Genomic DNA, 13131 nt, shown 5'->3' on the forward strand with positions numbered 1-13131 from the left:
CTATGACATTCATGCAGACCATAAGCTCTTATATAAGATGGCCCTTTTCACTCATGGATATCAACGTTGTCCACGAGTTTCCGACTAAGGTGGGAGCAGATTTAGTTATCGAACTGCCAGATATTGTTTTGTGCCCCACACTGCGTTTGAGTGCTGCTTTATTCTACAGCTGCTCTGAACTTCTGGTCCTTAATTTGGTGTCTACGTCGCTACGGGGTTCGTCTTCAAGCGTTTCCTGCTTAAACGAGTTCCGGTGCAGATGTCCGGTGCTTCGAAAGGCTAACTTCGCGAAAAAAAAAGGAGCTTAAAAATAGGAGAGCCTTAGCTGCCGGTTGGCGACGCACCGCATACATGCACTGCTGATAACATTATCGCCTTAGTTTAGCAGCACTGTAATTCTTGAGTTGAACAAATAAATATCAGCGCAAAGAGACAAGGACAAGAAGAGACAACAAGGACGGCGCTGGACTTCCAACTTTTATTTCTAACGAATCGTGCGAGCATATATGCACTCTGTACAATCCGGCGTCATCGTCAGTGCATGCGCAGATATGTCAGCTCTTTATCAGAAAGAGTGATAGAAGCGGAGCTAACACATGCTTCTCCCCGATTATAAATCAACTCTGATTCAATGATTTCCCGCGTTACACGTTGATTATTCTTTTTTCTAATGACGGTGCTAGCAAGGTCTGGAGAACATTCTTCACACGTAAGACAGTGGGCGGCCAGAAGTCCTTCAAAATCTTTTCCTTTAAGGGCATTATCTACATTTTTGGCATGTTCCCTCAACCTGTCATTCACGCATCTCCCAGTTTGGCCGACATAAGTTTTGCCACAGATTAAAGGAATTTCGTATACCACGCCTTCTGCGCATTCAACCAAGGGCCGCCGATGCTTCTTCCCACAATTCTTTTGCTTCGCTGTCTCGGGATCTGTCATCTTGCACAGCTTTGACAGCTTGTGAGGAGCAGAGAAGACGACTTGCACGTCGTACCGCTGCGCTACCTTTTTCAGATTGTGTGACAGCTTGTGAATGTAAGGTATCACAGCTACCTTATGCCTACGCTGCGCGTGGGCGTCACACATTCACAAGCTGTCACACAATCTGAAAAAGGTAGCGCAGCAGTACGACGTGCAAGTCGTCTTCTCTGCTCCTCACAAGCTGTCAAAGCTGTGCAAGATGACAGATCCCGAGACAGCGAAGCAAAAGAACTGTGGGAAGAAGCATCGGCGGCCCTTTGTTGAATGCGCAGAAGGCGTGGTATACGAAATTCCTTTAATCTGTGGCAAAACTTATGTCGGCCAAACTGGGAGATGCGTGAATGACAGGTTGAGGGAACATGCCAAAAATGTAGATAATGCCCTTAAAGGAAAAGATTTTGAAGGACTTCTGGCCGCCCACTGTCTTACGTGTGAAGAATGTTCTCCAGACCTTGCTAGCACCGTCATTAGAAAAAAGAATAATCAACGTGTAACGCGGGAAATCATTGAATCAGAGTTGATTTATAATCGGGGAGAAGCATGTGTTAGCTCCGCTTCTATCACTCTTTCTGATAAAGAGCTGAAATATCTGCGCATGCACTGACGATGACGCCGGATTGTACAGAGTGCATATATGCTCGCACGATTCGTTAGAAATAAAAGTTGGAAGTCCAGCGCCGTCCTTGTTGTCTCTTCTTGTCCTTGTCTCTTTGCGCTGCTATTTATTTATTCAAGTCATGTACCAACACGCCCAATTTTCCGCGTTAATCAAGTTTAATTCTTGAGCTTTGCGCATTTATTACTGTGCCGGGAAGAAGCAAAATTGTTTGCTGTAGCGCGACTTGTTCTTGGCCGTCATGTTTGACGAGAAGAGTGCCGAGTGTGGTAAAGCTCTCCCCAAGCAAAGAAGGTTTTTGGAATGTTGCCTCTTTTCTTACAACTGCTAATGACTGTTGCAATGCGGCTGAGGCTACGTTTAACTCCCTTGTACCTAGCAAACGTTGCAGATGGCGGAACACGCCACGGCGTTCCTTGCCTGCGTCGCAAATGAACTTGGCGTCGGCTTCGGTGATGTCACCTTTTCTATAGTGTATTAATAAATGTATGGACTCCCTATACGCGTTAAACACAAAAACTGAAAACAATTTGGTCTTTGCGGTGAGCCCAGTACCTGAAGAAATGAATACTATTTTCCAACAGGTTCCTAAGTCTGTAAACTTCCTTGCTGAGAAGTATGACGCTCTGTTTCATTCGCAAGAACCTGTGGTGTGGACAAAATGAGCACAAAAGTTGCGGCTCTTGAGGTGCGGGTTTTTCCTCAGGACCCGATTATTCAGAAGCAGGGAGACAATGGACGAAACGCGAGGATGTTACCCAGGAGAAAGTATCGGTTTGCAACCCCGCACTGTAAGAAAGAGAAAGGGTATTAAAAAGATGAGAGAGGGAACGTCTCAGTTAGAAATGAAGAGTCCATCTGAGAAATGAAGATTAGTCAAAGCCTATCACGCAGGCACGACACACTCAAGAAGCGGAACATTGCGCACATGCCTTTAGGGCGGACACTGTCCGAAGGCTTTCACTTCTTTCTGTGGACAAGGGTATTAACTATTTACTAAAGTGACTTCTTTCATCATATTGCACTGCGAATTCCAGAAAAATAACATCGGAAATTCTGTACCGTAGTTCCTCACTGCTTCTCTAGAAGTGCCCCATTTCGCTAGTATCGTGGCTCTTAAATTTCTTTTTACAGGATGGCAAAGACGAACTGATTTTCTTTCATTGGAAAATAAAGATTCCACATACCTACGCAAGAAAATGTTTGGAGTGTTACTTGGGCCATGCTAACGTTCTGCATATAACCGAAGTAACAACTCAACGGCATCCTAGAAGGTACATCATAGCGCAGGAAAAAAAAAGAGAACAGCACACTGCAAGACACCACCGGTGCTATTCTCCCGTTCTGTTGTCCTCATTTTTCTACGTTATGGTGAACAAGCAAAACCCAGCTCTCCGTAATCCTAACCCTCGTAAGATACAATGATCGAAGGTTTAGACAAAATATATAAAAATACTTAGTGGTGACCTCTTCAGGAAAAACTGAATCTAAGTAGGTATTTAAATGTGTAGCATTTTATTAAGGGCATGCGACTACATTGTGCTCATAGTGATCTGCTGTGCTTAGTATTTCATGTGCAGTGGTGAAAAAGCACCTACACAGTATGATTGTTATCAATACAAAGGGTACCAATACAGTAAGCGCACAAGGACACGCACACAAAAAGAGGAAACACACAGGACAGCGCCTGTCCTGTGTGTTTTCTCTTCTTGTGTGCGTGTTCCTGTGCGCTTAAATTCATTTCAAAAAAAAAAAAGCTATGCACCATCAAGCCCAAACAGAAGTTTTGTTAAATTATCAGTACAGTCTGTGGACTAGGAGACCTTGTGAATAACCTTTCAATATGAGTTGCTCGAATAAAGGCTGTTCTGATTTCAAAACAAAGAGAAGGATTTCCTGGTCACCTGAACAAAGTAGTAGATGATGAGCAGTGGGATGACCGCCGCGAGAAAGATTGGGTTCTCCATGGAGATCAGGATAAACGCCACGATCGCCTTGAAGAATTGCATGAACAGTGTCCTCAGGTTGAATCTCAGAGTCACGTCGGCTGTGTCGATGTCTTTAGAAAACCTGGGCAGAAAACAGCAGTTCGTTGTCCTCAGTGCACGGCATTCAGCTGCGTCGGTTTCGCGGCGACAGTTGAGGTAACTTCAAGGCGCCGTGACTAGGTGGCAACTTAAAAAAAAAACTCCAAACCATTCCTGCTCTCTTAATATTATCAAAACGGCCATCCATTCCTCGAACTGTGCTAGAAACGAAAAAGCATATTTATTTATTTATTTCATTTGTTTCATAAATACTGCCGACTGCCCTTTGGCGGTCAAGGCAGGAGTGCACAAAGTTAGAAAAGAATTGCACAGTAGTAACAACAAAATAACAGCAACAAAGGGCGATTACAGTACGAGGACATAAATTCAATAAGACCAACGGGAAGCAAAGGCAAATCATCAGACGTCAAACAGACTAAGTTAACAAAATAAAAACAAGGAAATCGAAATACACTGTGTACTAGACGCGCTACTGCGATACATGAGCCGAAACAGCAGACAAGAAAGATTCTGAAGATACCAGGTTGGTGATATCGCTTGGCAGTCGGTTCCATTCGGAAATGGTGCGTGGAAAGAAGGAACAAGAATATGCTTTTGTTCGGCATCGTGGCATCAAGATAGTCCGTTCGTGTTTGTTACGGGTGGGGCGTGTTGTGTTGTATTGCATGTAACTCTGAAAATTCAGTTTTTTTTATTATGTACAATATTGAACAACATTTTGAGTTGGTGCAGCTTGCGACGGGATTCAAGCGTAGGATGCCAAGCGTATGCTTTTGTGAAAATCGTCATTGTTGAGCAACGTATTGTTGAGCAGTACGTCAGAAAACACAGCTATAGCTATGGACGGACTGGTTCTCCTAACGACGCTTGAAAACTAGTAGCCCTAGGTCTGCTGATGAGGAATTTCGAGTAGGCAGAAAATCAGCTCCCTGTTAGCGCGCTCCTAAAGAGAAATGGTCGGCTTCAGTCTTTCGAGGCAACAGAGGAGGGCAAATCTTCTAGCCAATAGTTCTGATGCCCTGGTACAGATGCCCATGAGCCATAAAAGTTTACTATCATCGTACACAGTTCTAAAGCGGGTAGGGCGAAATCTCGACGCGCGTAAGAGAATATGGTTTGCTGTTCTCTGTAGTCGCCAGTCAAAATAAGTATCTTTTTAGTGCGCTATCACTTATAGTGGTGTGCGGTTTTTCCTAAAGGACTTAGCCCTCAGGTCCTTCACCGGAAAGGCCTTTGAAACATTAGTACTAGTCACTAGATAGTAAAAAAATATAGTTAACTAGCAATCTAGGATGACAAACAAATGCTTTCGTATTCACAGCACGAAAGTAGCCTTAAGTGCCCTTTAATTTTTTAGCTCGTATTTGTGCGTTCCTGCAAGCACTAAGTGTTATTTTTCCCGAAATTACTTTTACTTTTTGTATTTTGCATCTGAGCCTTGTATTTATTGCTGTATTTTGTGTTACAACTTGTATTTAACATTTTTCAATTTTGCTAAACCTGTTCTTTTTTGCATATATTATGTATTCGCCCCTCCTGCTTGGGCCTACTGTAGGCCTGCAGTATGTTCTAAATAAATAAATAAATAAATTATCTTCGCAGCTTCTCACCCTCACATTGTTGGAAGGAATAATCAGATGTTCGAATAATAGTGAAAAAATTGATAAATCTCTATCAATACGAAGAATGCGACTACGGGTAAAATCCCATCCTGAAGGGTCGAAACAGCTCTAAACGAACTCAAAGGACTTGTAAAAATTAGACAGGGAGTGCACTGACTCGAAACTGAAAAACTTTTAGTCGAGTTCGAAAGTATAACGTATAGAAATGAGCTGCACTAACAAGTCTCGTGCAGTCACCACAATCGCTCAACATATTCAACTGATTCAACTGCAGTTCTCCAGCTGAGACTCAGCGCGCATCGTGTCCGCCTCTTTCCTTTGCTCTGCGTCCTGCCCTCAAAATCAATGTTGACCAACTAGCTCGCCTAAATTTCTATTCTTCTGCGGTAAAAACTTTTTATGGAAGCCTCTGGAAAACCTCGCCTCTATCGCAACGTGGCCGCCGCGGCCGGGTTAGAACCCGGATACTACGGCTGAGTAGCTGAGCCCTAACCACCGAGCCAGTGAGGCGGGTGCACACAAAATACGTAAAAAAATTAATGTATTTCATAAATGGCAGTATAAATCGAATGAGCGGAGTGGAAGTTTCGGCTAGTTGATAATCCATGGTTGAGGATGGAGGTTTAGCACTACAAAAACAAGGACAAGAGAAGGACACAGAACGAGCGTTCGTCCTGTGTTCCTCCCTTGTCGCTGTTTGTGCCGCGCTAGAGCCAAGCCGTGTGAACAAGCCGTGCATAGTAGTGCGAATCTAAAATCAAATGAAGTTAAAGCGTTCATTTAGCAATTAGATTATTTATTTATGCATTGATTTATTTATTTTCATTTTTATTTATTTATTTATTTATTTATTTATTTATTTATTTATTTATTTATTTATTTATTTATTTATTTATTTATTTATTTATTTATTTATTTATTTATTTATTTATTTATTTATATCCTCAGGACCAAAGGCATTTCAGATGGGAGTGGTTACAAAATATAGAATGAGAACAAAAACAAAAAATTCAACATACAAGCGTCATGTTCCTGGTTATATATCAGAAGGGTATATGCTTGGGCTTGTTGGTTCATAACTGAAAGGTGAAAAACGTAGCGCAAAGAGACGAGGACACAGAAAGACGGACAACACACGGCGCTGGTTATATAATTCAGTAAAAGAAGTAAGCATAAGTTGTAAGCGCAAGGTAAGAGTGCAAACAAAGGTAACTAAGGTAAACAAAAGGAATGGAGAATAATGAGTACATTTGTTCTTAGCCTTAGTATACAATGTTAGCTAAAGTGTTATGGAAGCGCAGGTTGTCGATCCGGGAAGGTGGTTCCAATCTGCTGATGTACGGGGAATGAACAACTGAGAAGAAGCTTTTGTTTCGTGCGACGTTATACTGACTTTGTGAACGTGATCCAGCCGTGGATATATAAAAGACGGAGGAGATATCATTTCATCGCGTAGATTGGGACAGTTGGGTCGCGTATATTGGGATTAAGCCGAAGGAAGCAGTTGGAGCACTGAAAACTTGACTAGTTGGTGTCCGTGTGCGATAGATGTGCAACGCCAAAGGCACGATGCAAGAGGCTCGCACCCCAAGGTCTATGCTTCGCTTGCGCGTAGTCCCTTATTTCTGTGTCGGCAGCGCCTTATACCCGTTTTTTTTTTTTATTGAGTAGAGATCTTTCTTCCAAAAGCTGTGAAAGAGCGCAGTCTGTGCAGGTTGATTGTACGTCATGGCGGACACTATGTCCGTGGTACTACGTGGTTAAAAGGCCATTAGATATATATTATTAACTAATCAACGTTTTAAATCTTTTGTTTTGGAGCACAATATCCTACAGCGGAATCGAAGGCAATCAAGGTCGTAGGTAGGCTAACCCAGTTTTTTTTTATTTTCTAAATCGACATTGCGGTTCTAGATACTTAGAGTGGAATTAAAGGCGCAAAGCGAGTCCGTATCCAACGATCTATATGTGCCAGAAGAACTAAAACCGCAATTCACATCGGGCAGACGTGTTTTAAGGCTTAAAGATGAAGGGATTCACAACAGCGCTACGGAACGAGGACAGAAGGAACACGAAAAACACAGGACGGGCGCTGCCTATTCTTGCCTATCTGAGCTGTAGTTGTCAAAGGCTGTAGCTGGGTCATGCACATCTTTGTATCTGTTAGTCCCTTTATCATTAGCTTGGTAATGCTATATTTTGATAGTGCATGCACTTTTTCATGAGTTCTTTCGAGCTGTGTTATGACTGGCCAAACGTGTGAGGCGTTCCTTCGCTGTGTCCCGTGGCTGACAGTGTATCACGTGGTCCAGGAAATAGTATAAATCTGTGCTGGTTTTTTCACGGAATAAAGAGTTGGTAGTCAGCGCCCGTCCTGTGTTTTTCGTGTTCCTTCTGTCCTCGTTCCGTAGCGCTGTTGTGAATCTGTTTATTAAGAATGAACCAACTAGCCCGCACCAGAATCCTCTTAAAGATGAATCAGTGTTCCTTAGGCGCCCAGCAGACCGGTGCCTTTCATGTTTGCTTCACCGGACACAAATCGTCCACTTAGAAATGGCGGCACGACGCCGAAGAAACGCTTCTGTGTTTCGGCTATGAATTACGAAATTGACGCCGTCTTCAGCGTGGCAGCGCAGCGACAGAGAATGCATTGGGGCGGTTGAGGCAAAGCTAAAAGCGAGACTGGCAGTTCTTATTACCTTCTCCGCATTGATACCACCGGGAACGGAAAGAAACTCTCATGCAGCATGCGTCTGCATGGTTACGCCGAGTCATGTAGGCGTGCCGCGAACTCCTAACATAATGAGCCCTACGAGTGAGGTGCGGTCATACTTTAGAAAGTTGGCGTGTTTTTTTTCGCGACCAAAAGTCTACCGACTCGCCGGCGCGTGTAGTGCGTCTGATTTATGTCTTGTCGTTTTGCACGCATCACTCCACGCTCGATATCTCGAATCGCAATGTCGACTGAAAACATTTGTAAATTGAGCCTGCCTAGGACACTGAAGGCCTCCTATTTCGGAATTGAACATTTTGCACGCCTTAAAAGCAGATATTAAGAAGTAGCGTAGTTCATAAATAGAATTTCGACTACCTAATCCCATGGACATAATATCCGCCATGACGTACAATGTATATATGTGCAAAGACCACACTGTCCTTTCTTTCACGGTGTTTGAAGACAAATAAGTCCGGATTAAGAAAAAAACAGCCGGTATACTTTTAGCTTCGAAGGCAATTCTTGCTTTTTAGATAACAGTATACACTGCGGCGAGCGAGAAAGCACTCACCTGTTGAGAATCCTGCCCATAGGTGTGGTGTCGAAGAAGGACATGGGCGAACGCAGGACTCGTTCGAGCATGCTGGCGTGCAGGGTCTGGCTGCCTCGGAGTGCGGACAGGTGCAGAGAAAGGCTGCCCACCAGGACGAAGATGGCTGGAAGTGAACATAATTCGCAGAAGCTGACGCGGCTAATGTCTGCTGCTCAGCGTATTCTTTGCCGTTTCTTGTAGTTTCGGAACAAGCAGGATGCCCTCGTTTGAGCGATATTTGCAACTACAGGTAACTATAGCTGATGCGTACACGTCGATAAAAATTAAAGCGTGCTTATTATAACACTGAAGAGACACGAAGAAACAAACTTTAGGTGCTAAAGCTAGCGAAAATTTTTATATATTTGGCATTCTTTGCGATGTTATAATGACTTTGACGTGAAGAAGCCTGCACGGAAGCTTTATATCTATCCCATTTTAAGTAACTTAAAAAGTGACCTTACAGATACGGGAGTTTATAACACGGGTTATACAGATGTTTTTTTTTTTCGAAAATACTTTGTAAATATTGCATCTCTGAGTCATTTCTTTCAAGCACTCTTCCCTTCTCGCGACCCGCCCAATGTTCAGCCTAAAACCCAAAAACCCCCTTCTCTGCCTTGTCTGAAGAGACTTTTGGGTAGCTGGGTGAACGTGTGAACGTGATATGATGTGGTTCTCGGATGGTCTGGAGTAACAGGCCACATTTTGCCTCTCTGGCTAACCGCTGTATCATAATCATCAGTTTAACTACAATTTCAAGGCAAATCCCTTACAACACTCCAGTTAACCCTGTCCTATGCCAGTTTCGGCCACCCCATCCCCGCAAACTGCTTTATTTCATCCGCCCATTTAACTCTCTGCCGCCCTTAGCTACGCTTGCCTTCGCACTTTGGATCCATCCCGTTATCGCAAGGGATCCCTGGTTGTCTTCCCTTCACGTAGCAGTAACTTAGCTGGACCGAACAAGTTGATTACATCGTCTGAAAGGGTAACAAAAGATTAGGCTACATCAGGTGCATGCGAAAAGAGGCTTCTACTGTTACAAAACCAACAGCGTACGAGATACGTGTCAAGGGTGGAAACTTAAGCAAGTCAGTATCGGCGATCCATGGCGTGAGGGGTAGCGCAAACCAATACGGCGGACAAAGAACAGATACACACCACAAGATGCTTGCAGGCGCGATACTTGAGCACGAAAGTGAAATATGGATATGTACTACAAAGAACCTCCAATAAACTTGAATAGGTTAGGAGACATGCGTTACGCTCCGATGGTTACCGATGGTTAAAATCTAAGATGCCCGTGTATGTCAAGCAGACTTTCATCTGCTTTCTCACAGATGAAACTAAAAAAGACTGACTGTTTCATTGCGTGATAAAAGGATTAGTTCATGTCTACAAATAACAACGAATAAATAAGGCAAAGGTATGCTTTAGTCATAATAAATGCGTTCAAATAGAACTACATTTATTGCGATAGCATTAAAAGGACCATAAAAGCGAAAACTGACTGGCAGCGTTGACGTTTTTGTGAAGCGTCCACCTGCTAGGCGGTGTCTAGAGAGATTCGCCTCTCTCTACTTCCCATCTGTAAACCGTCCCCATGGCCCCTCTGCCCTTCCCCTCACCACCTGTTGTGAAGAAGAGGGAGACGCCACACGAAGACTCACTCGGGAAAAATGAAAATGACTAATAAAATGACGCAGACAACAGAAGGCCTACGTGCAAAATATGCGGCCTCCCAAAAAATTATCTGTGCGAAAATGAAGCTTGCGGGAACTACTCCTTCTACAGCATTGCCCAGGAAGAGCAACCTGTGGCTTACAAGCCCTATCGGTGGCTATGTTTGAAGCAGCCACCTGCCAGGGCAGCGGTGCAGCGGGGAACCGCTGCGCCACTGCGCTGGTACATGTAATGTTAACAAAAAAACACCCAAATGGGAGTTAATGGCTTGTCCTGTAGCGCACGCTCAAAAGGAGGTTTTATTTATTCCATATAAATTGAATATTTTACTTCTTCATGCCGGGGAGGTATTTACGGGTGCAAGGGAGTAAGTTTTTTACAACCCACAGAAACGGAGCCTAAAAATAACGTCATGTTGATTTATCCTGATTCAGGCCCATTCTTAAAGTGACAGCGGCGGAAACAGGCAGTACCCGCAGGACCCGTCGCCAACCCAACTTTGGAAATAAGGGAGTGATTACTCATTGACATCCACCTAAGCGCAGCCATACGGCCACAAAGGAAAGCTTATGTATCAGCAGCACGAACACAACACAGGAAGAAGAAGGAAAAGATAGTACAGAGCGCTGTACTACCTTCTCCTTCTTCTTCCTGTGTTGTGTTCGCGCTGCTGATACATATGGATCGCAACCAACTAGCCCGGCAGATGGTGTTATTGAAGGAAAGCTTCACAGCTTTCTCAGAAACTTCGCAGTTGAAGGAAAATTCGTCCCGGTCCGGGGCTCGAATCTGAGACAACCGTTTCACCACAGCAGTCGCTCTACCAACTGATCTAACCGGTACAGCAAGCTTATGGCAGGGCGAGAGCAAATTAATCAATAACTGAACGGAACGGTAAACATTCCAGAAAATAGCGCATAGCTACGGGACACGAAAGAGAAGTAGGCACAGGAATCTCTCTGTGTCGTTTCTTTCATCCCGTCTCTTCGCGCTGTTTTATGCCATGTTAGATTTGTTTGTATTCGGTCATTTGTTTCTAAACATCCTGTGAACTAGAGGTTCGTGAGGACTGGTTTCTTCTGGGTGCATGCACGTGCAAAACTTCTACTAAACAAAGTTGGCAGCTTAGAGGATTTCTATCGCGCAGTGTGCAGCATAGTAATTATTCGAATCCTTTTTTTTTTCTTGACATGTCTGTCAACACCAAACGCAGTGCGTGGATAAAATGACAGCGCCTGAACACGCTGGCGGCGTAGTAAATCCAATCATCAGCCAGGTCAAGTTCCCTGCGAAAGAAAGGTCCCTCCCACAGACCTCCAGTAACCTCCGTTCGACTTAAACACCCTTTATTTATCTCAGCATATTTCCTGATTTCGCCTTCGCAGCTGACCACGACCCTGCGCTGCGCTTATATTAGAACACCGGAAAAAGCAAGCGTTATTTCCTGTTCGCCCCCCCCCTCCCTCCCTCCAAAAATATCAACTAGCTTCTTTACCTTCAGCCAGGTTGTCATTTAAAGGAGAACATTCCTTAACCCACTCTGATCACTTTGGCTCTCATAGCAAGGATCATTAACATTATAACTTTCCTTTCAGTGGTTCGGTATGCTATCCTAAACTGATCTTGATCTACCTTGAGGCCTCCAAGTCCCGCACCACAAAACTGAAACTCCCCCAGGCGGCGTTTCTCCGGAAGCCTCATAGCGGAGACTGAATGAGCCATGGAACTTGGAATGAGGGGTGGCAAGAGCACTCACTCTCCACGATGCCGTACATGGCGTACATTCCGAGGCGGTAGTTTCGCTGCTCCGGGTCGGTGGCCAGCACGGGGTCGAGCGCGTCGTTACTCCACAGGCTGAGCCAGTAGCTGCCCATGATGTTGAATCCGTGTGAAATGACGTACGAGATGAAGGTGACCACCGTCAGCCACTTGCCCATGGCCTTGATGTAGGCCAGGTAGACCCACCACTTGACCTGCATGCAGCGAAGGGAAAAGACGAACACTGTCACCACACCGACGGCTTTCGTTCATGCAAGAGTTTTCTTCTCACTGATTAGAGCAGAACGCTGCTCCAGACTCCGAGCGACAAAGAATGCGGGAACTTGTACAATGCTTGTGCGGTTCACACGACGCACGGGCACTGTCAGCGGAGATCTTCTGTTGCGTTAGCAACACTACACCAGGTTTTCGCCTCGTCGCGCAGCCGGTGGCCGGTCGGTAGGCACGAATGGCCTTGAACAGCCCTCGCCTAGCAACCGTTTCAGCCGAGTTCCGCAAGATGGCGTCGCCGTCGTCGGCGTCGTGCCGCTGCCGCGCGCGTAGTCGCTAGCTCCCGCCGGATTTGGCCAGATGCGTGCTCTCCGCCGAGGTAGAGGGTGAGGGGGTGGCTCTTCGCGGGGGTGTATGCACGCTTCGCCTCAGTGGAATCTTGTCGTTGTGGAGAGCGCTAAGGAGAGGCAATGGCGACAGGACCAAGCTAGAAAGAGACAACGAGCTCGAGAGACAACAGAAGAACACACTGCACGACTCGACAGGCGTCGTAACCAAGATGCGATTAGAAAGAGTCATTCTACTTCTCAGAGTTACACCAGGCTGACGCCTACTAAAGATTCTGGGATGAGTTCCCAAGCTCGACTCGAAAGGCGTCGAAACCAAGATGCGGTTAGAAGATGTCGTGAAATCCTTTGCGCCTAGGTGGGTTTTTTTCCCAAGTTTCAAGATGGAAAACCAACTAGCCCGTCAACATGCCTTACTGGTAAGAAGGAGTCGTTCTACTTCTCAGAGTGAGACCAGGATGACGCCTACAGAAGATTCCGGGATGAGTTCCCAAGATCGTCGGAATAAAACCAAGCGCCAACGACGTGCTCGGG

At 45.0% G+C, this 13131-nt stretch overlaps 1 protein-coding gene across 1 annotated transcript in view; it reads right to left on the bottom strand.

Annotated features, from left to right (window-relative positions):
* LOC149326759 (ATP-binding cassette sub-family C member 1-like) overlaps window positions 1–13131 on the bottom strand; it is a 112412-nt gene that overhangs the window by 25027 nt on the left and 74254 nt on the right. Inside the window, exons 19-21 of the mRNA XM_089563814.1 lie at window positions 12018–12234; window positions 8555–8699; window positions 3502–3667 (exon numbers count right to left, since the gene is read on the bottom strand). Of these exons, the coding sequence (XP_089419940.1) occupies window positions 3502–3667; window positions 8555–8699; window positions 12018–12234 (528 nt within the window). The remainder of the gene's footprint in view (window positions 1–3501; window positions 3668–8554; window positions 8700–12017; window positions 12235–13131) is intronic.

This window comes from Amblyomma mixtum, chromosome 10, assembly GCF_055824585.1.
Source record: "Amblyomma mixtum isolate Tamu chromosome 10, ASM5582458v1, whole genome shotgun sequence".
NCBI lineage: Eukaryota > Metazoa > Arthropoda > Arachnida > Ixodida > Ixodidae > Amblyomma > Amblyomma mixtum.